The sequence below is a fragment of the Ictalurus punctatus genome, chromosome 6 (assembly GCF_001660625.3).
Source record: "Ictalurus punctatus breed USDA103 chromosome 6, Coco_2.0, whole genome shotgun sequence".
Classification (NCBI taxonomy): domain Eukaryota; kingdom Metazoa; phylum Chordata; class Actinopteri; order Siluriformes; family Ictaluridae; genus Ictalurus; species Ictalurus punctatus.
This window is the reverse complement of record NC_030421.2, coordinates 10,897,175-10,912,800: the sequence shown is the minus strand read 5'-3', so window position 1 is coordinate 10,912,800 and position 15,626 is coordinate 10,897,175. Positions and strand designations below refer to the sequence as shown.

General features: G+C 39.1%; 2 protein-coding genes across 5 annotated transcripts in view; both read right to left on the bottom strand.

Annotated features, from left to right (window-relative positions):
- hecw2a (HECT, C2 and WW domain containing E3 ubiquitin protein ligase 2a) overlaps window positions 1–3,836 on the bottom strand; it is a 54,486-nt gene extending 50,650 nt beyond the window's left edge. For both annotated transcript variants that reach the window (XM_053680866.1, XM_053680867.1), the window contains exon 1: window positions 3,748–3,836. The gene's annotated coding sequence lies outside the window, so the exon portion shown is untranslated. The remainder of the gene's footprint in view (window positions 1–3,747) is intronic.
- Window positions 1–15,626, bottom strand: part of pgap1 (post-GPI attachment to proteins inositol deacylase 1) — a 42,447-nt gene that overhangs the window by 1,036 nt on the left and 25,785 nt on the right. Inside the window, exon 26 of one of the 3 annotated variants that reach the window (XM_053680869.1) lies at window positions 8,674–8,834. In XM_053680869.1, the coding sequence (XP_053536844.1) occupies window positions 8,674–8,834 (161 nt within the window). Of the gene's footprint in view, window positions 1–8,483; window positions 8,835–8,943; window positions 14,420–15,626 lie in introns of those variants that run through there. The other 2 variants (XM_053680868.1, XM_053680870.1) reach the window with 2 other exon arrangements.

Sequence of the window (15,626 nt, the reverse complement as noted above, 5' to 3'; positions counted from 1 at the left end):
AGGACACAGTCACTTCAGCTTTTCCCCCCACAACTGTTGAGGAGAACATTAGTGAATCTAGAACAATCTAATCTAGGACAGTGGGTTGGCTCAGGTGGTAGAGCAGGTTGTCCATTGGAAATCTGGTTGCAGCCGTTGATAGCTTCCTTTTTCTACCCCTTCCAGGTATTGCATATACTTTCTACCCCTAGCCACTTCAAGTGTTTGTGTTTCAGCTCAAGCGCACCTGGTGCAACTAATGAAGTTTGATTAGTTACATCAGGTGTGCTTGAGACAACATCTGTTTTACAAATTTTGTGCTGTTGTGAGGGATTCTATTCAGGGGGTTGAATAATTTTGAAACTGGAGAAATCCTCATAAGTTGCATTTTCATTTTGGGGAAACCAACTGAAGCATTTGTTGTGTTGAACTATTTCAATTGCTTTTGTTTGATTTGTTCATTGCAAACAGCTGAAAGTCTGTAAATTTTGACAATAAACTGATTTGCAAAGGGGGTTGAATAATTTTGATTGCAACTGTATATATAAAAACATCAAAAAATGTTAACTTTTCTCTGTCTCTTTACAGAAAAAAAACCATTACTTGTTTTGGCTTTTATGGCTCTGCCAACTGAAAAAGTTCCCAACCTCTGAATTACAAACTAAGGCCCCATTTGTATTAAATGAGAAATGACTGCATTGCCTGGATGTCAGTATAACAATAACATCATGGCCATGAACAATCTGAACCAGATTTTGCAATTATAACTTGCAGTATATATCATTATTTACACATATACATTTATATACATTCTCATATGAACCGGACTACCAACGGAGGTGGTCTATCTGATCTATACAGATGATACTGTGCGTGGTCCCATTTCTCCACTTATAAAGTCAGGCTTGATCTACTTTGGAATCCTTTAGAGAGATCTAAACCTGTAGGCATTAAATATTTGTTATGCTAAATATTCACTATTGGCCAATGAAACTTTTCTTTCATCTGCTATTATAAAAGGATAACGGGACAAAGATTATAATCATAATTACAACTAGAAGAGATGTTCATGTAATGTTCCTGTAATGCCAGAAAAGGCAGCAATATACAAATGAGACCTATAGCAGGTGTGTGTCTGTGGTTCTGTCCATATAACGGAGACCTCTTCGGGGTCCGCTCTTTAAATATCCTGGGTTATTTCATATTACTTTAATCCTTTTGGGTGGTTAACACAACACTGCAGCTAAGTTTCCACTAGAACCCAGTGCTTGGTTTAATTCTTATGTATTATGTCTACATATACATGGACAGCAATAATCTAATTATTGAACTTGTTCTGAATAAGACAATATTGTGATTAAGGTGTTTACATGAGTCGCTTTTAGAATATTCCTTTCATGTTCCAGTTTTTACATGTTGTAGAACAGAGATCGATTAACAGCCCGCGTCATTACGTCACCGCACGAGGCCGTCCGACGTTCCCTCCAGAATTTCACGCATCGACATACAGTTCCTTTTCGTTATGGTATGATATACAATTCTGGGTGTTTTTTTTTTTAATTTTACGAAAACTTCAAGTGCAGTTGATTGTGTCATGCTGTACGTGCAAATACACGACTGCTTGAAGCCGTGGGCTGCATCCCAAACCGCATACTTACTACTATATAGCAGCTAAGATACATGTATTTAACCTACTATATAGTAGGTAAGTACGTGGTTTCGGATTCAGCCATGCTCTCTTGTTTGCCGTCAAACGATTGAGCACTGCCATGTGTGTTGAATGCGTTGAAAAGTCCAACACGATGTTAATAGTGTGATTAAGGTGTGTACGTGTCTGTAATGCACATCGATAATGCGACTAAAACAGGAATACTCCACGTGTCTTAATTCAAGTATGACTTTAGTTGGATTAAGGTAATCAAAAATTGCTGTTTACATGCTAATATCTTAAACAGAGTATTGTCTTAATCGGGTTAATATTGGATTATTGTTGTCCATGTAAACGTAGTGATTTTCAGTGATTTATTCCCACCTCGTGGCCAGGCTTCCAGGGATTGGCTCCAGATCCACCGTGATCCTGAGCAGGATAAGCAGCTTACTGAAGATGAATGAATTAATCATTCCTTTGTCAAATGTTATGGTGTTTATAAATAGAGGATATAATAATGATTATCCATCATAGCTACCATATGTTAAGTGTTTAATTTTGTTTGTTTAATATATGAATAGAATTATCCTATCCTGCTGAATGTAATGCTCTATAAATTGTATTTATCCCTCCATTTTCTGCACCGCCTTTCCTACATAGGGTCGCAGGGAGCCTGGAACCTATCCCAGGGAACTTGGGGCACAACCCTTGACGGGGTGCTAAATGGTAAATGTGTCTTGCCCAAGGACACTTCGGCATGTGGAGTCATGTGGGCCAGGAATCGAACCACCAACCCTACGATTAGTGGACAACCCGCTCTACCACCTGAGCCACAGCCGCCCCATCACAGGGCACAATTGCGCACACACACACACACACACACACACACACACACACACACACACACACACACACACACACACACACACACACAATATTTGGAAATGCCAACCAGCCTACAGTACGTGTCTTTGGACAGGGGGAAGAAACCGGAGTACCTGTAGGAAACCCTTAAAGCACAAGGAGAACATACAAACTCCGCTCACACATCGCTGAGGTAGGATTCGAACCCCCAACACTGAAGGTGTGAGGCAAACGTGTTAACCACTAAGCTGAAACAAAATTGTAAATCAAAATTAAATGCTGCAATTGAGTTTGGTGTTTAACATTAAGTGGATTATATAACACAGGCCTTTTAGCACATAAAAAATAAACACATGGCAAACAGCCACAAACAGACAGATAGATAGATAGATAGATAGAGATAGATATTATAAGATATTGTTATTATTATTGTTGTTATTATTATTTATAATTACATGTTTACATTTGTAACAACCTATTAATAATAATAATAATAATAATAATAATAATAATAATATCCCGTGGTTTATTTAGTATTTAGTAAAATGAAGCTTTTTTTTTTTTTTAAATAAAGTTGTCCTTTGGGGTTATGTATGGTTCATAATCCAGCAGTGTGCTCAAACTGACCCAGCATTTTTACAGTGTAATAATAATAATAATAATAATAAGAAGAAGAAGAAGAAGAAGAAGAAGAAGAAATCACAAAGTCGATATGACGGTAAAATATGAACATTAATATCGATGCAAAAATAACAGCTCTAATGAACCACAGCGAGGGGTTTTTCATTACTTGGCACTGGGGGGTGTATTACGTCATAAATAATGTGAACCGGAGCGCAGATCGGATCCTCCTTCATAAAACGCTTATAACGCGTCTTTCCAGAACGCCATACCGCAGAATTACACGCGCACAGTGGAGTTAACATTACCACCCGATTTCTGCGTATTCTTCTTCCCTGTCCTGCTCTGCACGCGCGTCTGCAGCTGTGCGCTGGGAATTCCCCATCCTGTCTGCTGTTTACTGCTGCATCACTGAGCACCAGCAAGCCCTGTCATGATAAACATCTGACCCTTCTTCTCTAATCCTCCATCCAGTGCAGAACACACACACACACACACACCACCCTGTACTAATGCGGTGACACGCTGCAAAGCAAAGCCATAGCAGTCTGCAGATATTCGCTTAGTCACAGTAAGCAAATAAGATGGGTTACGCGCGTGCATTAGAAACGAGGCGCGAGGAGAACGTGGCTTACCTCGTGCGCGTCGGTGAAGTGATCACGAGGAGGGGAAAGTGCGCAGTGTGCAGAAGGGAAAAAAATATAAGTAAATCCAAACGTAACACTGGTGTCAGTGTCAGGGAGGACCGGGGAGGAAGCCAGGTGTCCCTCCCTGGTCCTGGTATCACGACACGACTGGCGGATTCGCAGAATCGAACCGAACTGAACCGAGCTCCTGCGCGGTCAGTGGGTGTGTTACTCTGTCTGTCCGCCTGCGCTCGAGCTCACGCAGATTTCACGAGCGGAATGTTAATGCAGGACAGAGATGCCCCGTTAATTTTGGCGCTCCCTCCTGTCCCATCGACTTCCCCTGCAGTGGCGGCTTACAGCGCGTGCACACACACACACACACACACACACACGGTTCAGCAGTTTGAGATGCTGATGACGACTACGATGGGAACACAGTGCTCCTGCAGGGGCAAAATAACGGTCGTGTGTGTGTGTGTGTGTGTGTGTGTGCGCGTGCTTCATCATCCTGTGGGGGGGAAATGAAGTACAGAATGAATGACCGAAAAAAACGAAGAAGAAAAAAGAATAAAGCGAGAAAAGAAGGATTAACGTGATAAAAGAAGGAAAGGAAATAATATTAGGATAGAAGGAAAGGCAGAGGAAATAAATCATTCAAAAACGAGAGAAAGGAAGGAAAGAGGAAAGCAAGGAAGCAAAAAAAAAAAAAGAAGAAAAAAGTAACTGAAAATAGTTAAGGGGGGGATGAAGGAAGGCAGTCAGGAATTGCACATGGAAGAAATGAATGAATGAAAGACACCAAGATAGAGCAAAATGAGGAAAGGAAGGAAGGGCAGGAAAAGGAAAGAGACAAGGAAGTATGGAAGGATGTGAGTGAAATAAAGAAATGAAGATGGAAGGATGGAAAGAAAGAAAGAAAAGGAGGAATGAATTCCTTTTACTATTTCCTTTGTTTCATCCTGCTTTAACTTTTTACCTTTAGTTTGTCTTTGCCATTCCTGAAGAAATGAATGGCAAAAGAAAGAAAGAGATGAAAGATGGACAAAGAATGCGGAAAGGGAAGAAGGTAAATAGAAAGGAACAAGGAAGGGACTGTGGCAGGAAGAAAAGAAAGAAAGAGATGATGAAAAGGAATGGAATAATGGAAGAGCGTAAGGATTGAGGGAATGTAGATAATGATCAGTTATCTTGTCCATGTTAAGAGTCTTGCTCAAGGCCCAACAGTGACAGGTCTGGAATTTGTAACCTTCCGGGTAACAGCACAAACCTGTCACAAAGCAGAGTTTTCAAAATCCAGGTGTCGATTTATATATTACAATGGGGGAAATAAGTACTGAAGGCATCAACATTTTTTTCAAAAAACATATTTCCAATGAGGCTATTCAGATGAAATTTTCACCAGACATCAGTACTAACACAAGAAATCCGCAAAAATAAAGGAATCCAAACATTAAAGTCCATAAGTGAAGTTATGTGTAATAAAGCGGAATGACACAGGAAAAAAGTATTGAACACGCTAACTAAAATTTATTTAATACTTAGTGGAGAAGCCTTTGTTTGTAATGACAGCTTTCAGATGCTTCCTGTATGAAGAAATTAATCGGAAACAGTATTCAGGTGTGATTTTGGCCCATTCTTCTAAACATATTGTCTTTAAATCTTGTTCAATTGGATTCAAGTCAGGTGATTGACTGGGCCATTCTAACACCTTGATTTTTTTCTCTGAAGCCAACTGAGTTTCCTTTGCTGTATGCTTTGGATTGTTGTCCTGCTGGAAGGTTCAGCCACGTCTCATCTTCATCATCCTGGTGGATGGCAGCAGATTCTTCTCAAGAATCTTCTGGTAAAGGGCTCCATTCATCGATTATATGAAGTCTGCCATGCAATGAAAAACAGCCCCAAACCATGATGCTTCCACCTCCAAACTTCACTGTTGGTATAGTGTTTTTAGGGTGATGTGCCATTTCTTCTCCAACATGGTGTGTAGTATGACAGCCAAAAAGTTCAATTTTGTTCTTGTCGGACCAGAATACACTCTCCCAGTATTTCATAGGCTTGTCCAAATGAGTTGTAGCAAACTTTAAATGAGCTTCGACATGCCTTTTCTTTAGTAATGGAGTCTTGCGGAGTGAGTGTGAACAGTGGAGTGCATTGCTTATTGTTTTCTCTGTGACGATGGCACCTGCTGCCTCCAAGTGTTTCTGGAGCGCTTTCTGAGTGGTCCTTGGCTCTTGGGCTACTCTTTTGACTATTCTTCCGACTCCCTAGTCAGAAATCTTGTGAGGAGCTCCTGTGCATGGCCGGTTGATGACGGATTGATGTTGCTTCCACGATAATGACCAAAATGGTGCTTACTGGAAGATTCAGAAGTTTTGAAATATGTCTGTATCCGATTCCATCAATATGATTCGCAACAATAAGGTTGCGAAGGTTTTGGGAGAGCGCTTTTATTTTTACCCATGAGATGTTTCTTGTGTAACACCTTGGTAACAAAAAGCCTTTTTATAGACCATCAATTTACCAGTCCAGCTGATATTAATTTGCACAGATAGGAGGTATAGTTACTTTCTAACTACATACAGATTTCAGCTGGTTCCTTGCCTTACCTTGCCTTGGAGAACTGCTTTTTCTTTGCGTGTTCAATACTTTTTTCCTGTGTCATTCCACTTTATTACACAACTTTATTTATGGACTTTAATGTTGTGAATTCTTTATAATTGCGGATTTCTTGAGTTAATACTGATGTATGGTGAAAATTTCATGTGAATAACCTCACTGTAAATATATTTACTGAAAAAAAATGACACGTTCAATACTTATTTCCACCACTGTAGATCATTATGAACAAGAGAGAATCAATAGTGGTAAGGAAAAACCTCCTGAGACGACATGAGAAAGAAACCTTGTGAGGAACAAGACAAAAGCGGGAACCCATCCTCATCTGGCTGATATGGGACAGTGCGATTATATATCATTACACTTCTACACCTGTATACAGGATGTTCAGTATATGGACATATTATAGAACGAGAGTCCTGGGATGAGCACAGGAAGGCCTTTATGGTTACAGCAGCAGTTTGTAGGTACAAGGCACATACACGAATCCGGGTGGGACCATCAACAACAGGAGAAAATGAGTCACAAGCTCCAGGCATTTTTGTTTCTAGATCCAGCTTTGTGGATATAACCCTGTCTCTGAGTCGCCCAATGAAACTCCTTACCATTAAGCTAGCTACTGACATCATCTCTTTATCATCCTCTATCTCTAGAAATTTGCCATGATATTCACTGGTTCACTTTAAGTGAGAAAACTCATTCATACTTACAGCACTTGCTATAAAAAAAACAGCTAAAGACCCACCACTTCCATGATCACTTAACTAAACCCTAAAATGTCAACCCCCGGATTATCCTAAAAACAAACAAACAAATACTTACTCTGGCTCTTATACCTATACTCTGCACACTTTGCTTCTCTAGAACTAATTATAAATCGTGTATGGTAGCACTACTTGTATTGTTCTCCGCTTCATAAATCGCTTTGCTTGTATTTCCTCATTTGTAAGTTGCTTTTGATAAAAGAGTCTGCTAAATGAATAAATGTAAATAAATCCAACAACCAGAGTGTGTTGAGTGTAACACCAGATCATCTCTCCTTATTTATTTGAAAGGTCCTAAACCCAGTTCCTCAGCTGGATCAGCATAATTACAGTCTGCTGGATACACTGCAAGCTACATTAAAACTGGATACATGTATCCCTATATCTGTTTCATACGAACTGATGGATATAGCCTACCTGACATTCCTTTAAACAAGCAGATTTTGATTTCCCTCCAACTATGTTTCCATTCCAAGTGCTGCTTGCCAAGCCACCATTGTAAATAAGATTTAGTCTGTAATGACTTTTCGTCCGATTACATTAAAAGGTCAACAGTTCCATTGCTCTGTCAGCATTCACATCTCCAAGCCTGGTGCCTAACGATACCGTCTCTTTCCATCAGCAGGCCGCACACCTGCTCCTGTCCCTCTGTCTGCGAATGCCTTGGCTCTCTCTCGCTCTCTCTCTCTCGCTCTCTCTCTCGCTCTCGCTCGCTCTCTCTCTCGCTCTCTCTCTCGCTCTCTCTCTCGCTCTCTCTCTCGCTCTCTCTCTCGCTCTCTCCCCCACTTCCCTGGTCCTCAGCATGGCAAAGACACCCATGGGTCCTCAGTCGGCAGGGCCCTTCATCTCACTTCCAGAACCACTGTGTGAACCCCAGCTCCTTTCAGGCTACACTGGTATCCTGTTCTCACTCGGATAGTACTGTTCCTAGCACTTTCTGAGCCATTTGCCTTTGTTTTTTCTGTTTCTAATCTCTCTCAAACAGTTAACTACTGATTGATTTCACCAGAGTCTCGTTTCCTACAACATTTAACCTCTCCTTTGTTAGTGAGTTGTTTTAAAGTCTTTTCCAGCGTACATTACTAAGCTGTATGTTTATCTCGATTCGGACCTTGGAAGTTATCTATTTAATTTAGTTAATATTTTGGAAACCAAAACTAAAGGCATGCTAAATGTAATCTGTTTAACATTATAGATAAATAACCTGACTAATGAGCTAGCATTAGCGTTACATCTCCATACCAAAAGCTCAGTAGCAAGCAGCAAGTGACAAAGTTTTTGGAGCACTCATTTAAAACAAAACTTATAGGAGAAATAAAAACCATGTGGCTGTTTTTTTTTTTTTTTTTTAATCTTATGGTCATCATTTTCTCAGATAGTGGTGCTTAGATATCCTTTTATGTATGCTTGACTAATGCGCATAAATGAAGGCAAGAATAAAATGAATAATACAGTGGTCACATCCATATTATAGTAGTAATACCATCAGTCATGCTTGTTAGAAATGTACTAAGCTTTAGCAAGTTTATCTAAGCATAAATAACAATCTCACCATTACGAACATCCATCCATCCATCCATCCATCTATCTATCCATCTTCTACCGCTTACTCCTTCTTCAGGGTCACGGGGGTACCTGGAGCCAATCTCAGGGAGCGTCGGGCACAAGGCGGGGTACACCCCGGACAGGGTACCATTACGAACATGAGCAGCACTAAAAGAGGGAGGGAGGGGAACCCCCCAAAAAAAACAGTACATTATTTTCCAGAAAGTTTTATCAGATTGAGAAACTGAACAAGACCATTGAAAGCTAATCGAGAAAATCAAATCATTCACCATTTTATTATTATTATTATTTTTTTTTAACAGTTCTCACAAATTTCATGTAAACATTAGTTAAAATGTGTAGCTTATATATACACACACATATTTAAAATAAAATTTGAAAATAACATTAAAAGCCACCACACAGCTTCACAACAAAACTTTACAACAACTTTATATCCTGAGAATGAACTAAAGTTCACTTGGTCACTCAACCTTGGCAACAATCAGCAGTAGCCTTGCACTTGATTAATTACAGGACTATATCAGTCTCTCAGCTTTGAACATTTACTTTGTTTGATCGTACACACTCTGTTAGATTCAAGAAATTGGTATTAAAACAAAACAGTAGACAATGCTCCCTTACACTGCCCAGCACTAAATAGCAATAAATCCTTTACAAGAACCCTTCAGAAAAAGAACGGACATGTTTCATTCTTATTCTGTCATTGGCAGCATTTACAGTATCACATCAAATAACAAATATTCTTGATGAATAACAAATAAAGGTTTAGTCGCTGCATTAAGACAACAATAAGCACAAGTGATGTAGCTTAAAGACAGTTTCATTTCAAGTGGACCAATAATAATAATAATAATAATCATAATAATAATAATAATAAAGTGTTAGCTTTCATTCATAGAGAATATTGTGTACTTATACAGTATACAGATACTGCTTTAAAAAGAGCGGCACGAGGAAAAGGCCTTTCATTGTCTGTTAGCACAGAATGTTATTCAAATCAAGAAAAGCAACTCAAATGATTAATCTGTACATGTGTCTAATTTGTTCATGAGAACAAAACATTACTACTGTCCTGTAAAACACAAAGCTTAAACAAGGAACATGGGGTGATCGATTCAATGCCTTGGTTCAATACACCTTAACAAACGTATTAAAAAAGTGAAAAAGTAGTGAAAGGAAACCACCACCACCAAAAAAAAAACAAAAAAAACCAAAACAAAACAAAAAAAAACACAAAAACAGTAATACATCAGATTACTTTAAATAAACACTATAACTTACCAAACCAGTCAATTTTTTAATAGGAAAAAAAAAAACCACATACATTCAGGTTAATACAGTTATACGAAGTCATCTGTATGGCAGGTTGTGTCCACTCTAATCTAATTTTGGTATGCCACAACAGTATTTTGGTTCATGAGGCAGTGAGCTGCGAGTCGAGTAAATAATAAATAAAAAATATTCTCTATACACACACACTAATTACTCTGACTTCCTCCATCAAATTTCAGACCAGAACGCTTGTAGCTTTAATTCCACATTTAAACCCTTCGTACCAGACATATTGCTTTAGCTGTTTGTATTGTGAAGAGTTAAATCTACATTGGTGTAAAAAGAGAAGGTTCTCTCCAGGAAATATGGTGCTGGTTGTATACTAGACCAAACTCTAACTTACAGTTAAGGTCATGAGTTTACATATGCCTTGCAGAATTCGTTATTGGTATTATTTTATCTTCTGGGAAACATGGAAATATCTCATGTAGCTTCTGAAGGGTAGTACTGAATGGGGGGGGGGGGGGGGGGGGGGTGTCTTTAAACAAAATAATTTACACCAATCTTCCTGTTCAAAAGTTTACACCACCCAGCTCTTAATGTATCGTGTTGCTTTCTTGAGAATCAGTGAATGTTTGCACCTTTTAATAATTCCTTATATTTATATAGCGCTTTTCTAGTCAAAGTGCTTTACATTGTGTGGAGGGGAAATCTCCTCAACCACCACTAGTGTAGCATCCACCTGGATGAAACGACGGCAGCTATTGCGCCAGAATATCCACCACACACCAGCTATTGGTGGAGAGAAGAGGAGAGTGATGTAGCCAAATCAGAGATTTAACTGCTCAGGACAAACAAGGGACTTGTGAACATCTATGACGACACAAACACAGTCGTTGATCATCCAGGTAACAACATGCAGTATTAAGAATCAAGTGAATGTAAATGTTTGCACTGGTTTATTTGTGTAAATTCAGTAACATCTGTTATGTGAAATAGCTTATTCTGGGCAGCACTAAATAAAAAACCAAATGCAATGGCATTTTTATTATCCTTTAAAAAAAAAAAAAAAAAAAAAAAAGTTTAATTATTAACATTTGGCAGATTCTGCAAGATGTATGTAAACTTGGCCCCATGACCTCAACTGTGCTTTAGTAGTTACAAAATTAAACTATTACAGTAAAACATCAATATTTCTAAAGAACTCGATCCCGATCAGTGACATTTGGGAGAATAGATCTTGTTGTGAACCATTCTTTTTTCACATTGGAGACTGCAGGGGCAGTCCGTCCAGATTTCTACAATACACAAGAGCAGCATCTGTTTCCACACAGAACCGCTTATTTAAGTGAGCAAATGGTAACAAATTATTAAAGGAATAGTTTGAATTTGGGCAATTTCTCCTTTACTCAGAGTGTAGTCAAAAAGCTGAGACATGTTTGGTGTCTGACATTTAAAGCTAATGGTATAATAAATTTGGAAATCTTTTAAACTTCCTATGCATGTTCCAAATAGCAATGTTAAGCTACATAACCTCAATTTTAATAAAACGGATTTGTAAATATAATTGGGAAAGTCCATATTTCAAAAGCACATTTCAGTTTAAAGACCATATTATCATCCATAATGTCCAATACAGTCAAGGAGGTGGGGGCTGAGAGGAGAGAAATGATACCAGACTCTTCTGAAACCAGTTTTTCCAAGATGGCTGTCCTCTATGAGCGTTGAGCTACACGGTGAGGTTTCGTTCATGTTTATAGAAGTTGCACCGTGTCCTAATCCACACCAGCTAGTCTGTATGACTTCGCTCCATTGCAACACTAAATAATCAAAACACTGGATACCAAACGTGTCTCGGCCGACTGACTGCACTTTTGGTTAAGGGGGAAATTGTGTAGAATTTCATTCTTCACCACGTAAAATGGTAACTTTTTGCCATAGTCAGACCTGATGGTGTAGAAATACATCACAATCACAGCATGTCACGGTGTACACCAATTTAAGAAAAAAAATCACAAACATCAACAGTTATACAAAACCCCATGGCAAATATTTCACTAGAAAAAGAAACCTGCTTGCATTTAGATTTCACCACAAGGAAGAAGAAACCGATGTACGGCAACACTGATTAGCATCCAGGCCTACACTTTCATACACACACACACACACACACACACACACACACACACACACACACACACACACACACACACAGTACATTCACAGTGCAGCCAACACACCAGCATGTCATTCCTCAGAGCAATGTGTTTTTGGGTACTTGGTCCGACATAACAGAGAAATTCAGTTTCCTATTGTATTTCTGAGAGAATGGAGTGTTGAAGCAGATCATGAACGCTGGTCTGATTGACAATCAATGATCTGTCCTTATTGGTGAACAGGGCATGAAGAAAGGCACTGGATCTCAATCTGATTGATCTGATTGGGTGAGTGAGTGGGACGATTTGGTGTGTACTGATTCTAAACACGGAGTGACAGCAGAGATCCTGCAGTGGCAGCTCACACTGTCTAAAGAGTAACGGGAGAAAAGGAGAGCAATGTGAGCCCTACTGACATGTTTACAACAATCACATTGCTTTGTCCACACTCTAAAGCATAAAGATGGCTTTAACTATGTCTGAATTCAACAGACACGTTGACACATTCATGAATGAACAAAAGGTCCTGCCCTGAATAGTTAAGGACCTTTCATTCTCAAATAAATTCTGTACATGTAGGTGTACTCTTCAAAACCTAAAAAAATAAACAAATAAATTAACATTCTACACTAGAGTGGAAATAACAAAATGACAGTGATGTAGGCTAGCAGTGAAAAGTGGAGTAAGCTAAAAAAGCCATGTTAACGATTTAAACAGTTTTCTCCATTTACCCCAAATTGATTAGTCAAGTTTCTCGACGTTTGCATCTTTAGCTTTGTACTGGAGCTGCAAGGCTCCAAACATTTCAAGTGAAAATTTTTACAGAAATATGTCCACAAGTCTGTATATATCTTTACATTAAGTAATTGAATTTTGTAAAGGCATCACTTTAGCTGAACAGGTGGGCAAAGCGATACCAAAATATTCTGAGGAAGAAACTTGCTGCGTCCCAGTTCGCCTATTTATACGATGTACTAAAAGTATGTATTCTTTTTTGAAGAAAAACTACATACTTTTGAGTGTCTAGCAAAAGAGTATGTAAGTACTGGGACATATCAACATGTCATGTAATGGAAGAGAATATTGTTGCTCAATTACGCAGTTACATTGGCAATGTAAACAAACTCCTCGTTGCATTTCAGCTTTCCGTCTTTCAGAATTCCTTATATCATTTATACTATATCATTTAATTTACCATTCCCTTGATTTATTTTCTCATATTTCATTTACACTCTCTAAAACCTCTTTTAAAAAAAAAAAAAAAAAAAAAAAAAAAAAAAAAAAAAAAAAAAAAGCACAAAACTCCTCCCTCACTTGCACAAGGAGTTGTGGGAAATATTCACTGAAAAAGCATCCAAGGATCCATACCTCTGAAAATCTACTGGAAATTACAGACCATCCGGGTACCCTTGGGACGCTCATTTCAACATACTACCATTTGGGACATACTAATTCTACTCTTGGATACTATATAGGATGGATAGTAGGCGGATTGGGAGGAAAAAACTGATTCTGATTTTCCAAGAGAGCTGCGTCTACAACATCTCAGCATCAGGTTGTAGCTCCAAAGCAGAACATTGTTCATCATGTTCTGCTGGCTGATCTCCTGACTACATTTGAGGTAAATTTGGAGAAACTGAAAAAATTTCCTTGTAAAAAAAAAACCCAAAAAACAAAAACAAAAACATTATAGGATTTGTTGATGTTGTCTTTTGAGGTTCATATTTCCAGAAGGCGGTTGTGCTAGTTGTGTTGACTGTCAAATAATAAGAGAATGCACTGCCACCATGTGGATCCATGTGCTTCACTGGTGCTGTTTAACACGATGTGATGGGTAAGACATGCTAGCTCCCGAAACAAATAATCAACTAATGGATACTAAAACCAGAAGCATAGAAACGCAAACGCAAAATAAGCAGGCTGAGCCTAGTGCTGGTCAACCATTATGGTTCCATGTTTATGGTAAGCACAACCCCGAAGAGAAAATGTTAATAAATAGAGACAGCGTGACTCAGTATGGGACTCCGTTAGCCTGTTCAGCAGCATGATGTCACTTGACCAACCACATGATTTAAATCCACTGGAATCACTGTGAGAGAACCACCAATGCAAGGACATGCTAAGGCTGTTTTGGTCTGGTCTGGAGGGTTGAGATGGGGTCAGAGGTAACAGGAAGCCGCCAGCAGCGTCAGAGCAGCAGAGAGGAAGTGAGTGACCCGATACAGATGAAGAGTAGAAAAGGTCAACATGGCTACACTGAGAGGGAGCAGTAGGCGCAAGGTCAGCCACAGCATCAGCTTACTGCAAGAGATGTGAACACACACACACACACACACACACACACACACACACACACACACTTCATATGACTTCATACAAAACAACAAATAATCTCAAATTCACCACATCCACGACACCATGTTCAGATGCAGCTTGTCTGACCTTTGACCCATGTACCCCAAAATTATTCTGAGAAATACGGATCTGATGTCTGAATGAACGGTTTTCTGAAATGCAAAATCTACAAACAAGTTAATAGTAGAGAAGACTTCATTGCTCTTTAGTTTCAACTAATGTTTATAAACAAAAGTAAAACACATTGGTCAGTTTCTCCTCAATTGGAATTTTTCAGTCATTTTTAACTCAGAAATGAGTCGAGAAACTTTATTAAAAAAAAACATAATATTAAAAAAAATAATAATAATAAAAACCACTAAAAATGTGCTTGTAAAATCTTGAATCCCATCCTAAACAGGGTCAGGTAGACCCTCTTACCGGAGCCCATCCCAGGGGACTCAGGGCACAAGGCAGGAACAGGGTGCCAACCCATTGCAGAGCACAATCGCACACCCAGTCACACACTATGGACAATTTAGAGATGGCAATCAGCCTACAACGCATGTCTTTGGAATGGGGGAAGAACCCAGAGGGGTTCCTCTAAAGCACAGGGAGAGCACTCATGCTCTGCACACAAATGGCAGAGGCGGGAACTGAACCCCTAACCTGGAGGTGTGAGGCAGATGTGCTAACCACTAAGCCCCCAAGATACACTCTGTAAATAGTGAGATACTGGTCTGGGTGTTTAGATGGGGAAGGGAAAATGTGGAATTGTTTTATTTTCCTTTATATTCTCTTATACTTAAAATCTGTTTTATTCTCTTTATGCTGATTACTTGCAAGTGTATTATGTACCATGGTGTTCTGAGATAAATAGATATATGAGAGATACATGGTACACCCTTTTATCATACAGTGAGCTAAGCCTCTCTGTTATCATATGAATGACTTAAAAACTTATTATATACTAAGTAGATTTTCACACTTTTTGTTAGACAGGAAGGGAGACAAGAGTATTTATCAAGCTGGCCACATGTGTCAATATTGTGGATGGGAACTGGCCAGATAAGGGGGTGAGTAATTTATCTGAATGACTCCAATCCTCTAGAGCCTGGGAAAACCTGCTGGGTATCAATCAATCAATGGTGCAGTCCAAAAGCCCTAGCTGGCA